This window comes from Chamaea fasciata, unplaced genomic scaffold (genome assembly GCF_029207755.1).
Source record: "Chamaea fasciata isolate MVZ Bird 193981 ecotype frontalis unplaced genomic scaffold, bChaFas1.0.hap1 SCAF_20, whole genome shotgun sequence".
Taxonomy (NCBI): Eukaryota; Metazoa; Chordata; class Aves; order Passeriformes; family Sylviidae; genus Chamaea; species Chamaea fasciata.
Window position 1 is genome coordinate 5,822,662 of NW_027094105.1, and position 24,474 is coordinate 5,847,135.

Below are 24,474 nucleotides of genomic sequence, written 5' to 3' on the forward strand. Positions count from 1 at the left end.
GAGCGTGGTAGTCCTGGCAGTTTTAAAACTAACTAGAACAACAACATCATTTGATTTCCCTGTTCTCTTTAACTAGAACAGCCAAGCATTATTGCTGCATTACAGAGCATTTCAACAGATGCTCTTCCCAGGAGTTCCTTCCAAGCTGGTGTTAGGGACAAGACTTTAGGATTTTAGATTAGCAGCAGATCTAGTTTCCATAACAACTAGAAAAGTCTGTTAGATCTAGAATAGCACTTGGGTCTCTCAGCAGCTGAAGTCATCCTGCTGCTCTATTTTTGCTCCAGGTGCAGGAGGAGCTGTTGTTTCCCAGAGCCCCTGAAGCTGTAGTACAACTGAGATGTGTCAGCTGGGAAAGGAACCACAAGGCTCTTGACAGTGTGTTGGGAGTGTCAGGTGGGACAGGAAAGATGAGCAGCTTTGTTTTGCTTTTAACCCCAGCTTCCAAGCCTGGGGTAGAAGGAGAGCACTGCTTTCACCTGAGCTGCTCCCTTTGTCTCCCTGCTTGTCCCCACAGCCCTGTGGCTGGGGACAAGGACAGCCCTGAGCCCACAGAGGATGCTGAGGCAGGAGGTCAGGCAGTTTGTTTATTGGCAAATAAGTGCTGAAATCCATGAGCCCCACAAACACAGGTGCTCAGTGCCCTGTTACATTAGAATGGTCACGATACCTTTGGGGAAAGTGCAAAAGATCAATAAACAAGCAAAGTTAGTTCTGACATACCCAGGGGAAGGGTGTGAGCAGAGCTTGGTGCAGGTGAGTTTCTCTTCCATCCAGCTTGAATGGAAAACTCGTGACACGTCAAGTGGAAGTCCTTTAGGTGAGCTCTAGCTAAGAGTTCATTCCAGAGTGAGCAGGCACACACACACACCCCCCTGAGCTAAACCACCCCATCCCTCCAGGACAGCCTGGCTCGTGGTGTGTGTGTGGCCAAGAACAGCTCCTTGTTGGGGGTCACAGCAGGTGGGACTGTCCCTTTCTGCACTAGGATGCACCAAGTCTGTTCACTGCTGACATGGGAGGGGAAACATTCATTAAATCAGTGATTCAGGGTGGAAATAAAGTCAGGCTAAAACATGCCTGGACAGACACACCGAAAGAAAAGCCTGGACAATAACACAGGGAGCAAAGCTTGTAAAAAGGCTTGTAAACTTTGCAGTCCAAGAGCAATTTCCCAGAGGAAATGCAAGCGAGATGCATGGTCCCTTGCACAGAAGTTTGGGGTTAGGCCCTATGGTTGCAGGTTGGTCTCCACAAAGGAATCTTCCAACGTCAGGGGACAGGGGTAGGTGGAGCCTCCTGGCCCCAGGACAGTGACTGTGGCTCGTGGCCAGCTGTGCATTGCTGGTCTCCCAGGGGTGAGCAGGCTGGGTGGGTTCAACAGGCTCCCACATTGTAACTGCAGCCTCCTTGCCTTGTGTGCCGGGACATGTCAGAGGGGGTGCGTGGGACACTTCCCTACTGGAATGCTCGGTGGTTGGACTTGGGCAATTCTACTGCTGGAGAAGAGAGGAGGGACAGAGGGGCACTAACCCACACCAGACACGAGGGTAAGTGGTGAGCAGCTGCTGAGGGACACAGCTCACTCGCCCCAGGAAAGCCACTGCAAGGAACGAGACTAGGGCAGGGAAGGGAGAAAGTAAGGAATCTTGTGCCATCAGGACTAACCTCAAAGCAGGCTCCACTGGTAGGTAACAAATTCAGTCTTGGGTGCCATCAGCCCTTGCCCAAAACCTCACTGTAACAGTATTCCCACTTCTTTCCCACAATTCCCATATTAGCAATGGAGTGTCGACCCTGAAGAGAGCAATGGTCTCGGATGAGGAAATCCGTATTAGAAGTGCCAGATGAGGGGTGCATTCTGCTTGTACATTCTTCTTCCTTAGCCTTTAACTTAACAGTTCCAAGTAAGTGACAGGAACTTTCCCTTTCTGGTTGCCTCTTTCCCCTATGAGCCAGTCTGGATCCATGCCTGGCAGGCTGTACACAGTGATCATCTGGGGAGAAAAGACAGCACATTAGACGGGGCCCTACTCTGCAGACAGAGCCAAGAAGTTCAGTCAGATGGGGACTGAAAGAACACTAATTCCTGAAGTTCACTTAGCAGGCATCTGTGCCCTTTCCCTGGAGCTATCTGCAGCTTTAACACAAGATCTATGGAAAATTGCCCAGTGATGTCCCTGTTGCTTTTTCATTCTCCAAAGTGACTCAAGGTACTTCTACATATTGCTACGTCATCCCTTCTGAATAGAGAAGTTCAGTCTAGAGAACAGAAAAGTTTCCAACTTGCTGATTTTTCTTTCTCAGCATCATTAGAGCAGGCCTCCAGCCAACAGCTTATCTCATGGCTCTGGATAAGGCAGCTGTATTTGAGGGTCACAGTGAAGATACTGAGTATTGGAGTATTTATTTTGGGTACAGTTGGGCTTCAACAGGAGGAGTTATTTGAGTGATGTTAAATAGTGAATGGCCGTGAGCACAAGCTCACTGCAACTCAGCAGATACTGGTATCCAGGTAAAGACTCTATTATAGTTTCATAAAGCAGGTTTTAGGGGCAGGAAAAGGAACCAAAATCCTTGTTGGGCACACCACAGGCTGCTGGGCAGTTATGGCCAAATCCAGCACTCAGCAAAGCCACCAACCTCATCGGCAAGAAGTGCCAGCTCGGTGCTGTCAGCTGCTTCGTAGTCGTAGAGGACTCGGGCCCTGCGTGTCCCACTGGCAGGAGGCTTGACTTCATTGGGGTTCAGCACACCCTCTGCCATGGTGTTGGGCACCCCAACAATTGTGGGCACCACGGGAATTGTAGGCACAGCAGGGAGAGTGGCAGCAGCAACAGTGGGAGGAGAGGTAGCGGCTGCAGGAGATGCGGAGTCTGCGTTGCCTACGAACGTGCCTGAAAATCTTACCCGGGAGAAAAAAGCGCAGTTCAGTGAGGATCCAGCCTGGGGAACCACAACGAGCTCTTCCTTTCAGAGCAGTTGCTCAGCAAAGATGACACTCAAGAGTTGCAGCCTACATACCCAGCTATGATGCAGCCACGCTGCCCTTCAGGTGGGGAAACACTCTCAGTTCTCGGGTGCTGGCACTGTGCAGCAGGTGACACTTGTCTGCCTATTCTTACTCCAGTGCTCTGTTTCACCAGCTTGCAGAGTACCACATTGACGTGTGGCACTGCAGAGGGGACTGGGCAGGTGCTGCTCTTGGCTCTGTTTGACTGGGCGCATTGTGCTGTGTCCTTGCCCTGCTCCCACACAGTCTGTGTTACCTGTTCTACCTCCTAATTCTTCTGGAAAGGGATGGGCATTGATGCTGTTAACCTGGATGCCACAGCTGGAGGCTCCCAGGCTTTTCAGGCTCTCTAGAGAGAGACAGTAATGGAACTCAGGCTCAGTTGTCTAAGGGGGTATAGTTCTGGCCCTGGCAGTGATCACACAGAGACCCCACAGTCACCGAGGGGAGGAGAGCCCTCAGAGCTCATCCTGGCCAATATCATACTTACATTTCTCCTTTGGAGCTGCAGGCATGGAAAAAGAATGGAACAGGAGTGTGAGTAAGCACGTAGAGGCAACAGCCCCTCCTGGGTCAGGCCTGTGCTGGTGTTGCAGTACCAGACAGAACATCCCAGCCCACCCCAAGGGATGTGCAGCCAGCAGCACAGAATATGGCATCTGGGATTTGTTACTGCTGGAGCAGAGCATGCTCAGGCTCATTGCCTGGCAACAGGAATTTGAGTCCTGTGTGATTTAACTAATTTAGAGGAAGAATGTTCAAACTCCCGTGGCCATTGTGCTTTGAGAGGAATGTAAAAATCCAATGGCAAAGCCTGCTCCAAATGCACCACCATCATCAGGACTGATCACCGCTCTGTAAACTCAGAAGCTCTGTCCGAGCTGTGAGGCCACTTTAAAACTTCTGCCCAACATTATGATGTGGGAGGGGGGAAGAGCCCTGAGCTGGGGGTAAGGAGGTCAGTAACCCTCAGAGAAGTAAAAGCAGTCTCTTGTCTTACCTGCCCAGTTGCTTCTGTAGATCCAGCATAAACTGGTAGCACTGAGCATAGTAGTTGGTCTGAGACTCCACAAACTCGTGGAGACAACGAAGATGATTCACCTGGAGGGAAAAGGACCATCAGCTTGACTGAGTTTGGTTGCCAGGCACAGAAATCTCTTGCTGCAGCTACTGCTCCCCTGAGGTACCCCGAATTTACCACCTCTTCTACCTCTGTTCCACACGCAGGACTCCATTATCCTCCTAGCAGGAGCCAGGAGTCTCTGCAGTCCCTGCCACCCCCGGGTGCCCAGGAGGACTCACGTGTGTGCTGCTGATGCCCTCCAGCAGCAGACGGGTCACCTCAGCCTGGCGGTCGAACTCGGTCTGTGTGAGCCTCAGCTCGTGCTCCGCCTGCAAACAGGACGGGGGCTCAGGCAGCACAAGGCAGGAGCCCTGTGCTGCCTCTGCAGCCCCCTGCCTCCACACCCCCCCTTGGGCAGCAAGGCACGGGTGCTGCAGGATCCACGTGCAGCTGTGACACTGGGCAGCAGCCACAAGAGACCCTGGGCTGGGATCCCAGAGACCTCTGGCTGTATTTCAGCTTGATTCCTTCTTAGTCCTACATTGGATCACTGCAGGTGATGGAATGGCAGCTCCAAACTGACGCATCAAGCAGGGAAGCTCCTACTCCCCCACAAGACTAGAACATGAAGATGGGGAGGCTTTGTTAATCCTGAGGTATGTGGGAAGTCAGTCCCATGCCGGCTCCGGTCCCTTTAATCCTGTTTCTGCATCTGCAGGCATAGGAATGTCACAGGCTCCCTAGACTTCCCTCTGGAAGTGCAGTGGTTTTGTTTTTATCACCACAGAACAAAGACTGAGGCCGGGCAGCTTTTACCAAACTGCTGCTGCTAATTGAATCTGCAGCGGAAATGAACGCCCCAATCCAACTTCTACCCAAGGGTCTCCTTTGGGGCTAGTTACTGATTCTGAGCTACCAGGAATTAAACACCGGTGAACAGCAGGCAGCTCCACAGCAGGCTTTGGGAATTCAGTCATAGGCTCACACTGAAGACCCATCTCTCCCCCACACCAAACAGTACATTTACACTGGGCCACTTTTGCAGTACCAGAATCCTCAGGTGGACCCTGGCAAGGAGATCCAGAAGTGCCGGAGCAGCCAAGTGCTCTGGTGCCGGCTCTCCACTCCTGCTGATGGAAAGGGGTGACAAAGCATCCCTGTGTGTTCTCTGCAGCAGGCAGCATTAACACCAGGGCTGGTGTCCTCTTGGGATGTGCCGTGACCGGCCACAGGAGTGACACCCACTCAGCTCCAGCTCACTGGAAAGGGAATCCTTTCCCCTTCTCCAGGAGCACGCAGCCATCAGAGCTGCCTTGGTGCAGGGCTTCCTTTTGCTGCCTTGGGAATGCCCTGACCACTCTGGCACCGGACTGACATGTCTGGAATTGAACCCAGAGGGCTGATCCAGCCAGGGTGACAGTCTCAGAGCAGAGGCCATGTCACTGGTGACCCCAGAGGAGACCCAGTATTCCCAGCAGGACAAGCTGGAGGTGCTGCTGGGGCCAGCACAGCTCTCATCCAGTACCAGCATTACCAGTGTAGAGCCAGGCTACAACAAAGAAATGCTTTGACTTTCTTTTAATCAGATTTGTCTATTTTAAGCTGCAACTCAACTGATCTATTTTTTTGCATCCTCTGTATGAAGGGGATTATTTAAAGGAGAAGGGGGAATGTAACAGGAAATACCAGTGCAATGCCTTCAAAACACCAAGTGATTCTTGCTCCCTTTGATTCTCGAGTGATTCTTGAGCTGAGACTCCAGTATTCAGAGCTATTTAAACTTGTGCTAGGCAGACCCAGCTCTATTTGGTGCTGCCTGGGATTTGCCTCTCCCTGCCAACTCTGAGCAGTTGCAGGATGTAGTTTCCTATAAAGCCAGAGCTGGATGGTGACCTGGGAGGCCCCTTCCAGTCTTGTGCTTCTCCAGGACATGGAGAACTTCAACATTTACTTACACACTTCGGTCTATCCAAGCAGAATAGCCCAAAGAGAAAGGATAAAGGAACAGCTCCTTGCATGACTGTAGCCAGCTTGTTTGGTTGAGGGACTGAAGGATTTAGAGGACAGGAAGAGCTGGGTCAGGAACAGCCAGTGCATTCTGTGGATGCCTTTGCAGTAACAGCCACAGGCTGCTGTCATGCACAGCACACAGGAACTTCTGCCACCCTGCACTTCAGGCTTCAGCAATGCCTGCTGGGGGTGTTTGAGGTGTGAAAGGAACAGGATCCCAGAAGGTGTCTCTGGAAGCTCCATGCTATGCTGGAGCTCACACAGAGCTCACCTTGGTCTCAGCCCTCCATCCGCCTTCAGGGACAACTCACACTTCCCTTCCAGAGCCTCTGCGGATCAGAAGGGCAAGTGCAGCTCACCCAGAGAGAATCAACTCCATGAGGCTTCAAACCTCCCCCCTTGACTGAGCTGCTCCCTGCAGCAGCTGGGGATGTGCACAGGAAATGCTCTGTCCTTGCTCCAGCTCTGTGTGGAGCCAGCTGGATGGGTTAGGCCAGGGGCTGCCAGGGGCACATGGAGGATCGGAGCCCTGGCCACGGGAGCAGAGCCGGGTCACACCTCACCACCAGCTCTGCTCCTGCCACACAGTGCAGGGTTCTGAGCCTCCTTTTACCACACACAGACACACACCTGGATGCCAGGGAAGTGTCTCCCACCAGGGACAGCCAACAGGCCCACGGCTCATCCCAAGCTGCTGCCATTGCACTGAACCACACAGAGGGATCAGGGCTGCGGCCCCTGCTCCTCCCTGCCTGCGAGCAGGAAGGGTTCCACAGCACGCCCGTCCTCTGAACACCCCCAGAAGGTTTGAGCACAATTCCAGCTGGGTACTTACTTTTTCCACCTCGTCATTCCAAAGCTGTAGGGGCCACAGAGCAACAGGAAAGGAGATCAGTGTTGGAGACGTCGTGAAGCACTCGGCATTAACACCAACAGGCAAGGACGCTCCATGGACACACCAGGCCAACCCCAGGGACAAGTCAGCCCTTCACCCAGCAGCAGCTGCCAGATCCATGCCCCTTCCCCTCATTCCTGCACCCTTGAGCTCAGTTTCACAATGGGACAGCAAGCCCCTGCCCCAGAGTCAGCAGCACGCCAGCTCTGCTCCCTGCCAGGGCTGCTACAGCCGCTGCATTCCACAGGCTCCAGGAAAAAAAGGATTACCAGTGGAGTCCCCTGCAGAGCAAGGCTCATTTGCTGAAGCTGCAGAAGCTGTTGTTGAAGGACAGCCCTTCTTTTAGGAGTGTGGAGAGGCAAGGGAGCTTTTTGAGCTCAGGCCACACAGAGGCCACTGTTCCTCAGCCACGGTCCAGAGAAATGGGATAATCCACCCAGCCTGCACGGCCAACAGGTCTGTTGAGCCTCAGCAAGGAGGAAGCAGGGGCTGGATGGTGCCTCTGAGCCAGGCAAAACATCACACGACTCCTTCCTACTCTCCTTCCTACTCTCCTCATCCACAGGGGCACACTTGAGGCAGCAGAACACTGGACACCTCCAGCTGCTTGTGGGATCTGGCTTCAGGACGTGAAACAATGAACAGAAGTCACACACAGCAACGGCAAAGGGAGAGAGGAGGCAGAAAAACACATTGATCCTTCCCAGAGGTCCTTGGCTTGGCCTTTCCTCAGCAGCCAACTACTGCCTCAGTCCTGGCAGTGTGAAATCCCCCTGGATCTGGGAGCACAGCAGCCTGCCTGCAACACCCACACCAGAGGGCCCAGGGAATGACCCCTGTGGAGCCCAGCTTCACCACCCAGTGTCACCTCTGCAGGTCAGGGAAGGTCACCAGACACAGCTGAAGTTGCACTGGGGGCCCCTGTGCTGGACATGGGTGTCAGAGGGAGAGCAGGCTCTGTTTGGACCAGACTCTCTCAGCTGAGCTTTAGTCACCAATTGTCCTCAGGTGAGCTGTGGGAGCCCCAGGTGCAGAGACTTCAGCAGCCAATATAAGGAGCCAACATAAGGACCTGCCTGCACTGGGGAGGGCTGAAGCAGGGAGGTGTTTTGCCAGGCTCCTGGGATTGCTTCCTGCTCTGTGGTAAGTAGCCTGACTGGTATCTCTTACTTGAGTGGAATTACTGTATTGGTCTGGGTGCTGAGGTGGGTGTTTTCTTTGACTTTTATGGGAATGTTTTGTTATTGCAAATCAGGAACTGGTTTGAGTAAGGCCTGGCCAACTTCAGCCATGTGTGGGGACACAAGCTCCTTCCTCTTCCAAGAGCTCCTACTCTGGAAAGAGGTGGTGGAAGCATCCTGTAGGAAGCTGAGAAACAGATCCTGAACTGCTTCTCTGGCACAAGGCCTTTGCTAGCACATCCCCGTGGTTTTGGAGCAAGGTTTGCTATATGAGCAAAGGGAAGCTCCCCTCTGATCTCAGACACTCTGGACAGTCCTTAAGCCATGGTAGCCCCATTTAATCAGTGCAGCATCCATTGAATTTGTAGCCAGATTTGTTTCTTTTCTGTTACCTTTGCTGTGCTACCTCCAGATCCGACCCTGTGGAGTTCTGGGACAGTGCAGTTTTGCCCAGATCTACCCCAGGGCTAAGACTCTGTGTGGCTCCTTTTTGGACAGCTCAGAGAGCAGAAAAGGCCACAATCTGCTATTGTCTTCCTGCACCCCAGCTCAAGCCAGAGGAATCCTTTTCAAGGTACTCAATATGTTTTTCTTGGAATCATTCCTAGGAGTGCAGCACATGGCAGGGTCTGAGAGGAAGGGATATTTAGGCTCGCACAGCTCACATACACCTTCTTACACAAAAACAAAAGGTCAGTGTGGGAGAGAGGAGAAATGGCTCCTCAGCCTCCAACTCATACAAAACAAGGGAGGTGCTTTTTTTCTTGGATTTAGTTCCATCTGAGCCCTCCTGTTGTGGAAGGGGAAAAAAAAAATTAAAGCACTGTGTTATCCACCTCTCCAAAAACCAACAATGTAAAATTTAGGATCCAAATCGGAGCCCGGCTGAGGGCATGCGGTCCAGGAGAGAGCTGACCTGTTTGCTCACCTGTAAGACAAAGCTGTTACCTTGGGCAAAACCAACCCCTCCCTCCAGAGAGGAGCCGAGCTCAAGAGCGAGGTGAGCAGCAGCCACTGCTCTGCACTGTCAGTACACACTAAGAAGGAGCACAAGGACTCTGGCCTGGAAGAAAAGCAGAGCAACAGGATGAAGAGCTCCTACCTTGCTGCAGTGCCTGACCCCTTGGGATGAATGCTGGGATTTGAGAGCTTGTAGCAAAGCAGCCCTGCCTGTACAGAGCCAGGGAGCGGCCTGGGCTCAGCCTGTGTTCTGCTAATTAGAGATGCAAACTGTAATTTAGGTCACCCCTGCTAGTGCAGCTGGACTTCAGGTGGCCCTTCACCTGCCAACTGCAGCCCCTGGAAGAGTTTTGGAAGGCACAAGGCCTGACACTGGCCAGGCCAGCACATTTCCCACAGGCACTCCTGGGAGGAGGCCCTGCTGTGCAATTATCAAACGTGGTCAGGTCAGTGCTGGCTGCTCTCCCAGAGCCCCGCTCTCACTGCCCAGTGCCACCAGCACTAGCAGAGTCTGATGAGGGAGCACTGAACTAGGCACACGTGTCCCAGGGTAGACACTTGTTGGCTAAAACACCCCACAAAATCTGTGCTGTTTGTTCCTGTATGTGGCACCTGCTCCCCAGAGCAGCTTTGTTATAGAGCAGAAAGATCAAGGTACTTTTTGGTGAGGGTTGGATGTGTCCAGCTGAGTGCCTGGGCACTCCATGAGATACACATTGTACAAATGTCTTCAGGTGTGCTTTAGCCCTGATCTGTTCAGAGGCAGGGAAAGCCCAGTTTCTCTCCTCTGGGTCTCCCAGAGCTCAACTGCAGTCCCTTGGAAGAGACCTGCCCAAGGGAGAAGCCAGAGCCACCAGCTGGCCCTGAGCTGCACTAGGAGAGAGGAGAACCGAGCAGTTGCTGCAGCATCCCCAGGATCAGTTTCTTTTGCAGCGCTCTCATCACTGAGCCTGGGACTGATGGAAATCGTTTTCTAGGTACTGTGCAAAGCTATTTCTGATCCCAGCATCGCTCTCCAAAAAGGTCAGGACAGATCCCCCTAGGAACTAACACTGATGCTGTCAGCTCAGACACACCTCTGTCTCCAAATGGGATGGGTTTCCCATTAACCAAATCCGGCTTGTTTCCACAGTGTTTTTTGTTTCTGAGAAGGCCGAGCTGTCCCTTTTTGTATCTGCAGATTCCACTCCCAGATTATTCTATTAGCAGGCATCAGTGTTGTTCTGATTGCTAGTTGGGAAGCAAGATGATCAGTTTTCAACATTTTAACGAGAAATGTGACATTGTGCAATGGGGAGCCATGAACACAGCATGGGAAGTCAATTGTTTGGCCACATCCACTCAGTGCAACAGAGTGGAGACACAGCAGGCTGTTCACCCACCCTGGGCACATCTGGCTGTGGAACAGCTGCCAACACAATGAAACAGTAAAAAATGGCCTCTGTTTGCAGAATAGACAAACCTGCACAGTTACTGACACTGGTGGCAAAGAGATTCTTCCACATTTGCTTCTCTTGACCAGCTTCAAAGCCTCTGACTCTGACACCATGGTACAGACCAGGCAGTCACACGTGTGACACTGCCACTGTAGAGCTGGAACCATCCAGAAAGGCCCCTCTTGGAGGTTGTTCCTCTCAATTGCTCCCCTAGCAATGAAAACCCATCAGAAGATCTCCACTAGAGGTGTGGAAGAGGGCTGGCAGGGAAGCTGGTTTGGAAAGCAAGCCCAGCTGCAAAGGGCCAGACCCTGAGCAGGCAGCCCCACAGGGGTGATGTGAACCCTCGAGGCTGAGGCAGAGGAACCCTGGGCAGCCCATGTCACATTAAAATGTTGAAAACAGCAGAGCACTAGGCCTGAGTTGAAGTCAGGTAGAGAGAGGGGCAGGAAGAGGTTGGAGAGGCAGTACCCAGGACGAGGTGATCTTACCGCTGATGCGCTGGCCGAGAGCACGTAATTACGAGGTCTGGTTTCCTGAAAGTCAGGCACAGCCTGGGGGGGAATAGAGTGTCATGTACAAGGCACTGGAGGAGTCAACAGGAGTCACCGGGTGATGGGTGGAACGAGAGACCAGTGGCTTTTTTCCTGCCTGTGCTGGGAGCTTTGCTTGGATCCTGATGAGAGGCAGGAGGATGTCTCCCAACATCTCAGCAGTGATGTGTGGAGGCCAGGCTTGTGCAGTCACACCTGGTACTTGAACAGCAGACACTTCTACTGTGAGGAACTCTGCCTGTACTTACAGCTGTCAGCTCACACAGCATGATCCTAAAGGCATTCCCATTCCCTTGCAGCCAGCAAGTTGCTCTCGTTGCATTAGTTCAGTGCTGTGGGCAGGACCTTCCTTCCCCTTGTCCTCCTGCTCACAGTCACAGTACAGGGCCTCGCCCTTAAAGTAGGAGTGTTTACCAGCACTGAGAATTCCTTCCACAGGGCCTTCACTGCTCTCACTCTCCCCAAGCACATTGCCTCCTCCTAACAGAGCCAGATCTGTTGTTTTCAGGAAGGCACACGGCTTAGCCAAGCCAGGTCTAGCCAAAGGCAGTGTAGGAGTTTCCATCCCAGAGGTCAGGAAACCTCCAAGTCACCTTCTCCATTGCTAAACTTCTGCCCAGGGGCACAAGACTTGAGCACACCAGAGATTTCCTCACCGGAAGTTCAATGGATCCAGTCCACTCTCACACAGTTATGGGCTCATTAACCACCACATAACGTGGTGCTTTTATTCAGTGAAGACCAGGCCTCCTCCTGGGATGGCCTTTGGCTGTAGCACCACCCAAAGAGACAAACCAAGGAGCTGCCTGACACCAGGAACCCTCCTGGGCAGCCCTTACTGCACAGTGGCCTCTGTGTAGGGCTGGCACAGTCCTGCTGGATCCCAGCTCTGGTGTTAATCCCCTCAGGCCTCTGGCTCTCTCTCCCAGGTTAATCTCCCTGCAGTCACCCAGATCCACTTACACGCACTGACCCACTTTGCTGGGCCCCAAGCAGCCAGCTGGAATGAGTGACCAGTGTGTGGAAGAGCACTCAGGCAGTCCCAGCCACTTTTTTTTTTTTTTTTCCATACCATTTAGGAGTTTTAGGGATGGCTGGAGGAAGGAATAAGGAGGAGCAATTCCTATTTCAAGTTAAACCTGAATATAGGGAGAAAAAATGCACCAGTGAGGTTTGAGGCCAGCATAGCAAGTAGGCTGGACTCCTCCCTGTGGGGAAGAAAGGGTGTTTCACAGAAAGAGCTGCTTATGCTTTTTGTTTTTTAAAGATCAAGAGCAACTGAAGAAACCTCTCCTCCCATTCCCTGGTCTCCAGGGAGTCCCAAAACTAGTCACAGCACATGGGATGAAGGAGGCAAGCTTCTCTTGTACTTCTGTGCATGGAGAAGTTGTATTTGCAAGCAGTGGTCAAAAGGGACCCACCTCCCTCCCCCTTCCACTCTGGTAATGGGGAAAAGGGGCAGAACAGCACCACAACCAGATCATCCTGCCTGTCATTGTCTCTGGGCTGCCCTTCCAGAGAGGGACTGGCCACCCAGCCCCACCTCCTCCTGCCTGCAGCTGGAGGAGCCCGAGGGGGTCTTTAGGGGAGCCCCTGCCTCTCTTGAGCACTGCTTGCAGTCAGTGTGGATGGACTTGAGAGATGCTCCAGAGGGGCTGCAGGCAGGTCTCTGACACTCCCATCCTTCTGGAGCACCTTCCCCAGGCAGCCACAGCCCTGATCACACTCAGAACATGCTGCAGGGCCAGTCCCAACGGGACAAAGGAGATATGAATTTTCTTTTTAAAAATGGGAAAGAGACAATGAGAGGTGTTAAAGGAAAAAAAAAAAAATCACAGCACTGTTAGCACGGTCAATACTCACATCTCCCTCACACTGAGCAAATTACAAAGAAACAAAACAAAAAGGTTAGTAAACAAAACAGCATCAACAGGAAGGACAAAGCACAGAGTCCGTGGGAAATGCACAAGCCCAGGTGCTCCACAGCAGCTCGCGGGTCTGGGCAGCAGCACTCCAGGGGCATCAGGAGACAGAAGCTGTGGGAACACGAATTTGCACTACAGAGGGGAAGAGCAGCAAGAGAGAGGTGAGCTGGGAGAGCTGGGATACTTCAGCTTGGCTGGGGAGGTGTGACACAGGACTCCAGGCATGTTAACTGTGATCTAGATGAGGCGTTCAGAGCTGAGGAAGCAGCTCTCCCTGGTGCTGGGAGCTTCCACCCCATCATCCAGCAGTCAGAGAGGCACCCAGAGCCCAGGGACCCACCCTTTAGCTGAGATGGGTCCCCACAGCAGCAGCTGAACTTGCTCTGCTGCTGTGCTCAGTGTTTTCAGCTGCTCTGCTACTTTGAGGCTTGGCTTGGGGAGGACACCCTGGAAAGCCTGGATTGGCTCTGCACCTGCCTGGGGCACCCCAAAAGTTCCAGTGGGAAACAAAGTTTGTCTTTTTCAGCTACAGAGGAGTCTCTAAACCAGGGGTGTGTGTGCAGGTGAGAGGCCGTGGGATCACCTCCTGTAGGAGGCAAGGTAAAGAGGGTGGAAAGGGAGGAAGCACAGGAGATCCTGCTCTGATCTGAGCTTAAAGATAAAGCAATGGCCACCAGCTCCCCCTGAGGCTGGGAGCACTGTCCCCTTCAGAAGGGGAATGGGGGATTCCTGAGGTTACTTTCAGAGGATCTGAGGGACCTGACTGATTAGAGGAGGCTTTTTTAAAAGGGCAGCGACTACTTCTGTTCACATCTGTCCTGTGTAGGTCTGAGCTCTCTGTCGGACCTGCTGACGGAGGCTGCTGAGCTTAGCACAGCTTCCCCATCTGCTGTGGATGTAACTGGAGCTGGAGGAAAGGGAAAACACCTGGGAACTGGCTACCCAGGGAGAGGCAAGGCCAGAGGCCCAGCTGGCAGATGGCCAGACACAGGCTCACAGCAGGGCTGTGTATCCCAGCGCATCCCAGAGACCGACTGACAAGGACCAGCTGGTTGTGACTTGCACACATTTGCCAGTTGAGCTCCTGGCCCCAAAAGCAGAACTTGGCAGGTCCTTGTGCTAACAGCCAGAGCTCTACAGGATGACAACCTGCTCCAACCAGGCCCTCCAGGGAACCCATCAGTGCCCAGTGTGATGAATTCCCCAAAGCTAGAGGGCAAGACAAGTCTGTAACTTGAGCACCATGAACTGAGTGAGCAGAGAGACTCAGGGACAGACCGTGAGCCAGTCTGACCCTGGCTACCCCTTACAGGCTCCCACTGCACTCCTGCAGCCTTTCCCTTGTGCACCTCCCAGCTCAGCTCTCTCTTGGCTTGGTTTAAGAGCCCCTGCGAAAATTAGCAAGTCCTCAGGAGATTCAGCCTTTTAGTTACTAGCACAACTCATCCAGCAACCCTGATCAGTCAGGAGGCAGGAGCCTGGGTCAAGTGCGAGTTTCCAGACTCCAGAAGCTCAGAACTGTTTGCTTCAACAACTCCCCCAAGGGAGGACATCTCAGAAACAGGCACATGGCTCCGGCTCCCAGTTCCCTTCCATCCCAGATGAGGAACTCCCCCAGCTGTCCCTGCCAGAGACAGGACACAGCAGGGTAACCTAATTTTTGACCCTGTGAGCCCAGCCCTGGGGCAAGAAGGACGGGGAGGGAAATGCGGGGAGGAGTTACCGCAGCTTTTGCCTCGGCAGCTTTGGCCTTCTTCAGCCTGGCCTTGCAGGCGTCCAGGTCCAGGCGCCGGTTCTGCAGGATCCTCCGCTCTTTCTGGAAGGGACAGGAGGGGTCAGGGAACATTGCTTAGAAGCAGAGCTGAGGAGGGGATGTGCTATCACTAGGAATCAAATCTACTTTATTAAAACATGCCAGGGAGAAAAGAACCAGTTGCTATGCTCGTCTCCTTAGCAGGAGTTTTGGGGCTGGTTGCCAGGGATACAGGACAGCCTCCTGGAAACAGGGCAGCCTGTGATGGGTGGTGCCCACAAGCTGCAGCAGTGGGGAAATGAGTTACTTTCCTCATGCACATCAGCTGGCAACCCTTCCCTATCAGAGGGGGAACTTGAGCAGATCTAGGGTTAGGACTCCCTCATCCTTGCATTCTTTAAGAGGAGAGGTAGGGAGTTATCATTTATCATAGGGAAAGAAAAAGGGTTCTCTTGGCACTGTTTCCCTCTCCCCCAGCCCTCCTTGTCTCCAGGGACATGAAAAGCTTCCCCATCCCTGCTACCACACTTACAGAGATGGTTCTCCAGTCCCCTTCCAGGAAGTTGCGCAGTGGGGTCAGGAAGTTGATGGAGGCAGAGCGGATGAATTCCCGCTCTGCTGCACCCAAGCGCCTCTGAGTCTCTCCAACTTTTATCAAAGTCTTTCCTGCAACAACAGAAACCTTCAGCTCCAGAGAAACCAATTAACATGTTGTTGGCTTCAGCCAAAACTGTCGTGCTGGGGGACACAGGCACAGCTGTACCTGGCCTGGGCAAGGTAACTGTGCCTGTCCCACACCAGCTCCAGCCCCACCCACTCTGCTGCTGGCCTGAGGCATCTTTTCACTGCTCCCAGGGCAGCTCTGATCTTATCTATCTGCTGAGGCACTTGTGCCACTGATGTATTTTACTGCTCTACCTGCTTGCGCAGACTGATCCTTCTTTGCCTCATAAAACAGAGGCAGGGGAACAGAGCAGCAAATTAAAAAGCACCAGAGCAGAAAACATGAGTTGATTAGGCAGCGTTGGCTATAGATGCAGTCACAGCTGCTCTGGCTGTAACAGGACTCGCTATTGAACAGCTATTGATTTGGAGAGCAGGAACAAAGCTCATGGCAGGGGCAAGGGCAGTTGGAAGTGAAGGCTGTGTCTCTGTGCAGGTGTGCTGCTTAAAGAAGCCCAAAATTCCCCCAGGGAGGGACAACTGTGAGGATTTAAGAGCAGAAAGGTGCTTGGCGTGGTGAGGAAAGAGCCTGCTGCACACATCTCAATGCAAAACAGGGATATTCTCTTGGGAAGGGATGGATTCCCTGGACTACTTCATTAGCCAGGCTGACTTACCATAAGGTGTCCCTGGCCCAAAGTCATTGGCAGCCTCTGTCATGTACTGAGCCAGCAGCTCCCCGTTGGTGACCCTGGAAGGCACCTTCCTGTCAAGCTTCTCATACAGGAACTCCTCTACTCTGGCACCTGCAATGGGGACACCAGGGAGCTTGAAAGAGGGTCCCTGAACTGGGATTCATGATGGCCCACCCCCTGCAGTCCTCAGTGATGCACTGGACAGCAGGCACCAGTGCCAGGAGCAGCTGTCCCTGCCCCAGGGTGCTGTCAGGTGCTCTCAGCTGCACAGGGAAGAAAGGCAAAGACAAGTGTCTCCCAAGCCCCACAAACCCCACAGGGCTCACTGCCAGAGGCCATGACTTCCAGCACTGAGCTGCAAGTGCCATTTGTCCTTCAAGCCTTAGGAGAAGCTGGACTCACTCGGGTTTGGCTGTAGCAGAACTTCAGTCTGACGCAAGATCTTCTCTGTCCAGTTCTTTGTGCAGTCTGCCCTGGCCAGAAGGTTTTCAAAGTGGGCATCAAGTTCAGTCTTCTCAGCCTGGCCCAGCTTTTCTTCAGTAAACTGCAGGAAGAAAGCAGACATTAGATCTTGTTCTTCCAAAGCAAAATTACATTGCGTTAGAGAGCTAGTAAGAGACAGTGAAGCTGCTCTTGTCTTGTGCATTGACCTTAGAACAGAGCTAAAAACCCTTCAAGGTGTCATTTTTTTTCCCCAGGCATCTTTCAGGGGAAGAGGGCAATTTTTTTTGCCCAGGAATAGAACAAGCATTGGGCTAAAAATAAACTCCAGGTTCGAGAAATATTCCAGAAAAAGTAACTTTTAATAAGGTCTGGTACAAAAATACCCCAGTTGTGAGGGATCTATTTAAATATGCACATGGCTTCCACTGCTTCATGCAGGAGAGCAACAGACATCCTTCACATGAGGGAAGGTGCTAAATCCCTTCATCTCCTACTGACTGTGTCCTGCAAACTCAAGGGGTCAGGAATGTCACTACCACCTGATGTCAGCAGACTCAAACTCAGGATTTAGATAAAACCACTTCCAGCAAGTGGCTCTTCTTCTGGGACACACTCTGAAGCAGGTAATTGAAATATACACTGTCCAGCTCTTCTCAGCACTCAGATTCATACTGGCAATGGACAATCCCTCCCTCTTCAATTCCTTTTAAGTTTAAAATTAGCAGCAGGGAGAATTAGGCTGTGCAAGTCTCCAGTGCTTTCATACTGGGCAGTGACATCTGACCAGGTTTGTCAGTCTGGAGATGCAGCCTCAGATGGCCTGGACACCCTCCATTGCTTCCTTGAGGGATTTCTGAGAGAAAAGCCCATTCCATCTCATCCCATCCTCATTTTCCACTTGCTCCTTTCAGTGAAGTTGGCCAGCTTCAGAGTATTTTTAAGCACAATTCTCTGCTCTTGACAGAACCAGCATCTTGTTGGATCATGCTAAAAGACTCTTTGGCCAGCTGTGCCACCTGGGATCCTAGAGAGGCTCCAGTTGTCCCCTACCCCTTGTAAAGGGTCTCTGATGCCCCTGCTGAGTCATCAGGACACGGGACTGTGCAACACTGGCACCATCAGATGCCAAAGACTAAAGCCTGCCTAAAGCTCTTAGATGAAATGCAGCTCCTCTCTGATCCACCACTGGAACCTTCTCCTCTCTGCTTCCCTACACCAGAGCTCAGCTCTAGATGGGCCAAGGTGTCCCTCCCATGGGGTCTTGATCTGGTGTCTGCTGCCCTTCCTGAAAGGCTTCCTGGCCAGCTCTTTCCTTTCCCACCCAGCCCAGTGCTGGGAACAAAGTGAGATAAGGAGAGCCCAGAGCGGGGGCAAACAGCCTTGGAGTCCTGTTACCAGATGTCTGAGATACACAAGCCCTCCAGGTATGTTTACACAGCGACCTGTTTGGCACGATTCGGGCTCCAGGCAGTGGAGTGCTCTGCCGGGTGTGGGTGGTGACAGATCCTCAGCTGCAGGGACGGGGATCTGCTGGTCTCTGCACCAGCAGCCCCTGGTCACTGGCACATCATTTTACCTAGGGCTTGCCGTGGTCCCCTGGCCATTGCTGGACACGGGTAAAAGCAGGTTCAGGGTGAGAGGGTGTTTGTATTGTTCGGTCTGTGATTTCTTTGGGGGTCACACATGGCTCTCGGCGGCTGAGGCTGCTTTCCTCTGTCACTGCTGGGAGCCCAGGGCTGTGTTTCAGACTCTGCCAGGCTGGGCTGAGTCACTGCCATGCAGCAAACTGGGACTTCCCAGGTATTTGGCATCGATTCTTGAGTCATCTGTTTAAGATCTTTCCGAAACACGCCAAGACTCTTTGATGCAAAGATAAGACTCTCTCGCCCCCCTTACCCAGACAGCATTTTGAGACCTCATCTCACTTTCAAGTCCAGCTTTTTTTCCTGCAGTTTAGGCTTATCCTGCACCAGCATCTGCCCTGGAGCTGTCAAACCTAAACCCAGTTTCTTATCAGCTGAATTGAGTCAGCTTCTTACAGCATTGCTGCAGTGCCAGATCACTGCTGAAGCCCTCCAGCATCCCCACAGTGCTGCTGCCACTGTCCTCAACCACTCCAGCTCTGGGGTCCTTTGCTTTTTTAGCAAGTGACATCTTTGGCATCACTGTCCTCTGTGGCTGTTTTGTGTAACTCAGTGCAGGGGTCACAGCTCAGCACTTGCCAGAACTCAGAAACTCAATTCTTAAGTCAGGCACTAAAGCTGTTTATCTTGCAGCAAGGCTGAGGGCAGCACCAGGACCAGGCAAGCCTGGGTGCTATGCCAGAAGGGGAGGATGGGCAGGAATCTCAGTCACAGCCCCTGGTTCCAAAGGGTCAGGCCAGAAAACAATCTCTTATTCAGGCTTTCTTTCAGGGTTGGGAAGGAGGCCATGAAGGTCAGGAAGGGGTGCAAGGCACGGGAGGCTGTGACTCCACTGACATTTAATTCCCTCAGTGTCTCCCTGACCCCTGCCCAGGAGTTGGATGTGCTGAACCCAGCCCAGGGCTACTTCCTCCTCCTCCCTGGGCACAGAGAGTCACTGATCCAGCTCAATCTGACCTCTAATGTGACTTTTTAGACCTGTCAGAGAACCCACCCGACTCCACAGCAGCAGTGGGGATGTGCCATGAAGTGCAAGGAGAGCAGGAGCACCTGCTGCAGGAGCAGCCTGCCATGAGATCAGATGAAGCTTCTCCTGGAAGCACAGCCAGCACAGGACATTACAAGTAAGTTACACTGACCTACGAGCTGGCTTGTGTTTTTGTCTGGTGCAAGTGGAAATCTGAGATTTTAGGTGGCAATAGATCTCAGCTGCTGGTCCCTTCTTACCTGGCTGCCCAGTGAAAAGAAGGGGAGAAGAACAGCAGTTTATGAAATTTGGCTACTCAAACACTTCAGGCACTATACAGAAATCCTCTAAAGGATTTCTATTCCTGAGAATCTGTTTTCATAACACAGAAATTTGATTGAAAAGATTTCACTGTGATGCCAAAAGATGGGGGAGAAATGAACTGACCAGACCCTCAAGCCTCCTGACTGTAAAAAGACAGATTTTGAGTATTTTATATCTTGCTGCTCCCAGAGTAGAAGCATTGCTCTCTTTTACAACAGATTGCCACAAATGGGAGTGATACTTGGTTTCGTCAAGTTAATTTACAGGCTTGGTGCAGATCCCAGGGGAGAGAGGCAGGGCTGCCAGCACAGGCAATTGCAGAGCTAAGAACCTCCAGCTCCTCCATCCTGCCGTGGCAGAACTACTCCCATTTGTTTTCTAGAACCTGAGGAGTGGGTGAATAGCCCTGAACCAACTCCCAGACCTGCATCCTGGGACCATGAGCCAGGGAGCAGCGCTGAGAGGCTGCTCCCCTGCAGGATGCATCCTTGCAGCTGACCCAGAGCAGGTGCTTAATAATGCAGGGCAGCCTTTTGTCAGTGCCACTCTCACTCTCCAGGAAGAGCAGAGCTGTGCTGCATTCCAGGACATCAATAATTCAGCCAAAGGTTTGGGTTTCCTCTGGGAGGCTTGGCTGGCTAGCAGGAACAAGAGATGCTTTATCAGGTGGGCAAACAGGGTGACCCAGCAGGAGAGCAGCACTTGGGCCACAGGCCCAAAAGGAGCATGGACGTGCTGGACTGCAGTTAGGGCAGCTGCCCTAAGCATTCACAGCTTGGGGAAAAGCCCCTTCCCCCAAGAGAGCTGGCAGACACACGTCTGGGGTGTCAGGAGGGTCAGCAGGCAGTGCTGAGCTGGGGCTGCCCCTCTGCACTGCAGGTACAGATCAGACAGGCTGGGCCTGGACTCAAGGACATCAGAGTTAGGCTTTAAAATCTCCCATGCTGAAAGTATCAGCACCTTCCTCTCCTTAAAAGCCAGGGGAATAAAATCCCAGTATAATCAAAGCCCAGGCCTGTATGCTGTGATCTCTGACAGGGTCCCTTGCAGAGGATCTGGTGGCAGAGTTCAGGCCCTTGTACCACTTGCAGGGTCCCTGTTTTACCCAACTGGATGTTACTTCTGACTTTCCACTTTAAATTACAAAGATCAAACCATGGCCAGGACAGTTAAACTAGGAACAGTCTCCTGTGCCTGCCAGTAGATTTGAACTGTTGGGTTTTTCAAAGCCTCCAAACAGCTCAGCATGCCCAAAACACAGTAACATTTGCTGTTTTGGTGATCAAAAGCACAACACAGTCGGTTGAGCAAATCTGGCTCTCTCTTTGCACAGGGTTACAGTCGGAAAGAAGCCACAGCCACTCAGCATCTGAAAACTGCCTGATTTTCAGCAACTCTGGACCAGACAGAGAGTCTGCTCCGAGTATTTGGTCACCAGGAGTCAGGAAAGCCAGGCTGGGAGCCAAGTGAAACTGTGCTAGAGGACAGAAGGAAGCCATTAACAGGGACAGCCTGGTTAACTCTTAAGCACAGCATTTAGGAGAGGAAAAACACTGTGGTGGCGGGTTGACCTTGGCTAGACGTGAGGGACCACCAAGTCACTCTATCATTTCCCTCCTCAGCAGAACAGGGGAGTTGAAAATAAGGTGGGGAAACCTCACAGTTCAAGATAAAGGCAGTTTAATGAAGAAAAAGTTGTGTGTGGAAGCAAAGAAAACCAAAATATTTTCTCGTCTTCTTCCCATCTGCAGGTGATGTGTGCCCACTCCTGGGAGGCTGGGCCTCAGCACATGTTGTGGCTACTCCAAAAGACAAATGTGCTCCATAACGATGTCCCACCTACTCCTCTCTCTCAGGTTTTATTGCTGAGAAATGTCCTAGGGTTTGGAATATCCCTTTGGGCAGCTTGGGTCAGCTGTCCTGGCTGCGTCCCTACCAAGACCTTGTCCTTTCCTTAGGTCCTCTTCTGCTCTCTCGACTTTTAAAGTGTGAACACTAATAAGGTCAGCAAGCAGAGGGTTTATTTTATCTACTAATGATAAAAGTCTACTTTGTCACCACAGGTCAGGGAGCTGGGGGAGTCTGTCTGTCTGCAGGGGCTTCAAGACAGAGTAAGTCAGCCTCTAGCTGTTTTGGTAATGACATTTGGGGGAGATAAGCACCAAAAAGCTGTATTCACACTTGGGTGTTTTCACCCAGAGCCTGTTTCCATCAGAACTGACAAAAGACAGACACCGACAGTTATTTCCAGACCTCCCTGAAGAGCCTGGCTTGCAGCCTGTCTAGAACAGAGACATCCAGTGTGTGACCACACAGCTTCCCCTGGCCACGGTTTGGGGTCAGACCCACTCACTGGTAACTGGAAGGTGCACCTGATCGAAGAGGAAAGCCCTTCTTCAGGTGAAGATGAGAGGCCTTTCAGGAGTCTGTCTGCTGGTGCTGCACCCCTCACAGAGTCCTGATGTGATGGCTGCAGCTGGTAGTGCAAGTGTCAATGCAGGCCATCCCCAGGTGAATGCTGGATCCTACACAAGCTGTGCCCCTGCAGTGCCCAAGCCTAGAAGCTTGTCCCCCACTCCCAGGGTAGCAGAGCTGCCCACTGCTTTCCTACCCCAACTTTACTATCTGCTCTGCTTTTCTGGAGCAGTGGGTTTGAGCTGTTTTGATTGGGTTTTTTTTTTGTCATGAGGAACCTAGTCCAAAATCATTCTTCCTGCACCTATGTTGGGTTGTATTTGACAGATTTCAAACCAGATCCTGCCCTGAGCCAGCCCAGAGGTGTTGTGCTGACCATGCCCTGTGTCCTTTCTCCCTGGCTGAGCCCTAATGCCAGTTCAAGTGAAGCTCCTCTGTGCTGGTCAGACAGCTCTGCCAGACAGCAGGAGCTAATGCTGTCTGAACAGCACATAATGGCCAGTCCATTTATCTCCCAGTCGCTGCAGTTCCAGAAAACATCACTTTGTTATATGCCTGGAGCTGGAGGAAACATCTCCAAATGCTACAGAAAACAGCTTTTTCTAGACAGCTTATTCCCATCCTAGATCTGCAGTGCTAAAGAGCGCTACAAACCCAGCCCTCACTGCCCACAGCAGACCTCAGCTGTCACTGCTGCCTCTTGGGGGAGATGGGGCAGGGCTCACCAGGCACCCAAAAGGGCTGAATTCCCCCAGCAGTCACCTACCATGAGGTGGTTTTCAGCCTCACAGATCTCTTTCCTTCCAGTTCCCCCTCCTTACACACCTGCTTGCTGTCCACAAGTGCCAGTGCTCATGTGGTTTCAATAAATTACTACTGTAATTAGGCATATGAATATTCATGTACGAGACAGTGGAGTAGGTGTAGCAGGCAGAAGCCACGATTTACAAACGCCTCCTTACTCTGGAATCACTGTGTGCAGACACTGTTCCCAGGCCTGTCTCCTTCCTACGCCTTGGAGCTAAAAAACATTTATCAGAGACTTACAATAAGGCTTCTAAACACAAGATTTCTCTCCAGCATTTCTTCTGCATCCAAGGTCATTTGCACGAGAACAGCATCTTTAGGCTTTCCATCTGCTCCTTATTTTGAACCTGTAGTTAATATCTCCCTTTTTCATACCATATGACTCACTGGCACGGTTACAGGAGGTGATATCTGCTTACAGGAGACCAGTCCCCAGCAGAGCCAGAATTACTCCACTGCACAGAAGGTCTGGAATGAGGCAGCTCTGCTGTGTTTGTTTACCAGCCCCCACGCAATGGGCAGAGCAAGAAGCCCAGTCCCAGAGTCCCCAGCTGGACCTCACTTTCCAGGCAGGATCCCAACCAGTTTTCACCTGCCTCTCCTGGCCAGACAAGAGCAGTTTTTTCAGTCATTACGCCCAAGAAATGAAAACACTCAGCAGCTCCATCTCACCACCTGCTGCATGTCTGCTGCTCGTGTGCACCCAAATTTCTTCACAGCTCCAGCGGGGGTTACTTCATCCCCAGAAGCTCCTGATCTCAAATTTGTGAATATCAGAGTATTTTGAGCTGGAAGGACCCAAGAAATACAGCTCCTGGCCCCGCACAGACACAGCCCCGAGAATCCCCCCTTGTGCCTGAGAGCGTTGTCCAAACGCTCTTTGAGCTCTGCAGGCCCGACCTGCTCGCTCTCAGCAGCTCCTTCCCATCCCTTGAACGTCCCAGTGTCTTCCCAGGGCCTGGTATCTCCTGCTCCTGCCCAGGGGTGAAGTGCAGACCAGACCAGGGCACCTCCACCACCCGTCCCCAGCGACAGGGACCATCCCACAGAACCCCAGGACAACTGGGCTTGGAAGGGATCTCTGGAGAACATCCCGTCCAAGCCCCCCGCCAAAGCAGAGTGACCTGGAGCAGGTGACACAGGAATGTGCCCAGGTGGGTTTGGAGCGTCTCCTGAGTGGGAGACTGCACGTCCTCCCTGGGCACCTTTTCCAGAGCTCTGCACCCCTTCCCGGCGGGTCTGGGCACGGACAAAGCAGCCGTACGCCAGATCACACAGCTTTGTTTCTCTGGGGTCAACAAACGCCAGGCACGGCGGGCCCCGCGCTCCCCTCCCCACGCCGAGCACCATCCCCGGCGCTCTTCCCTCGGGACCTTCCCCGGCACCCCCGAGCCCCGGCCGGGGGCGATGCTCCCGAGGTGATGCGCCTGCGGGTGATGCTCCGGGGGCCGCGGCTCACACACGCGGACCCACCCAGCCCCGATCTCCCTCTCCAGCCTCCCCGGGGCCGAGCAAACACCCCCCTGGCTCCGCCGGGGCCTGGACCCCGCGGATCCCCCGCGCCTCCCGCCCCGCGGCCTGCGGGCGGTGCCGCTGCCGTGGCGACCCGCCCCGCCTCACCTGCATGGCGCGGGAGAAGAAGACCCCCGCGTCCGACGCCAGTTTCTTCACGTTGAACTCCATGGCGGCCCCAAAGCCGCCCCGGCCGCGCCGCGCCCCCGCTGTC

At 52.7% G+C, this 24,474-nt stretch overlaps 1 protein-coding gene and 1 long non-coding RNA gene across 7 annotated transcripts; one reads left to right on the top strand and one right to left on the bottom strand.

Moving 5' to 3' along the window:
- Positions 1–573: 573 nt before the first annotated feature.
- On the bottom strand, positions 574–24,455 carry SH3GLB2 (SH3 domain containing GRB2 like, endophilin B2). Of its 6 annotated transcripts, XM_066201406.1 has the most exons (12): positions 24,369–24,455; positions 16,551–16,692; positions 16,131–16,259; positions 15,323–15,456; positions 14,761–14,853; positions 11,050–11,112; positions 6,922–6,945; positions 4,316–4,405; positions 4,014–4,114; positions 3,504–3,518; positions 2,644–2,905; positions 574–1,997 (listed from the first exon to the last, which is right to left on the bottom strand). In XM_066201406.1, the coding sequence occupies exons 1-12, from the start codon at positions 24,429–24,431 to the stop codon at positions 1,890–1,892; spliced, it is 1,224 nt and encodes a 407-aa protein (XP_066057503.1). In that variant the 5' UTR covers positions 24,432–24,455; the 3' UTR covers positions 574–1,889. The 6 variants fall into 6 exon arrangements, with proteins under 6 accessions (XP_066057503.1, XP_066057505.1, XP_066057504.1 ...); XM_066201408.1 differs by lacking the exon at positions 11,050–11,112; XM_066201407.1 differs by lacking the exon at positions 3,504–3,518.
- LOC136299629 (uncharacterized) lies at positions 8,068–23,511 on the top strand. The gene is made up of 3 exons (XR_010723535.1): positions 8,068–8,124; positions 19,212–19,359; positions 21,278–23,511. It is a non-coding gene; the product is annotated as an uncharacterized lncRNA (long non-coding RNA).
- Positions 24,456–24,474: the final 19 nt, after the last annotated feature.

What these genes read in the sequence shown, in the direction of transcription:
- SH3GLB2 (XM_066201406.1), bottom strand. Translation starts at nt 24,431, where the DNA reads ATGGAGTTCAACGTGAAGAAACTGGCGTCGGACGCGGGGGTCTTCTTC. An exon ending in TCTTCTCCCGCGCCATGCAG is followed by an intron (nt 16,693 to 24,368) that starts GTGAGGCGGGGC and finishes TTCTTCCTGCAG; the next exon opens with TTTACTGAAGAAAAGCTGGG. An exon ending in TGGGCCAGGGACACCTTATG is followed by an intron (nt 15,457 to 16,130) that starts GTAAGTCAGCCT and finishes CTGTTGTTGCAG; the next exon opens with GAAAGACTTTGATAAAAGTT.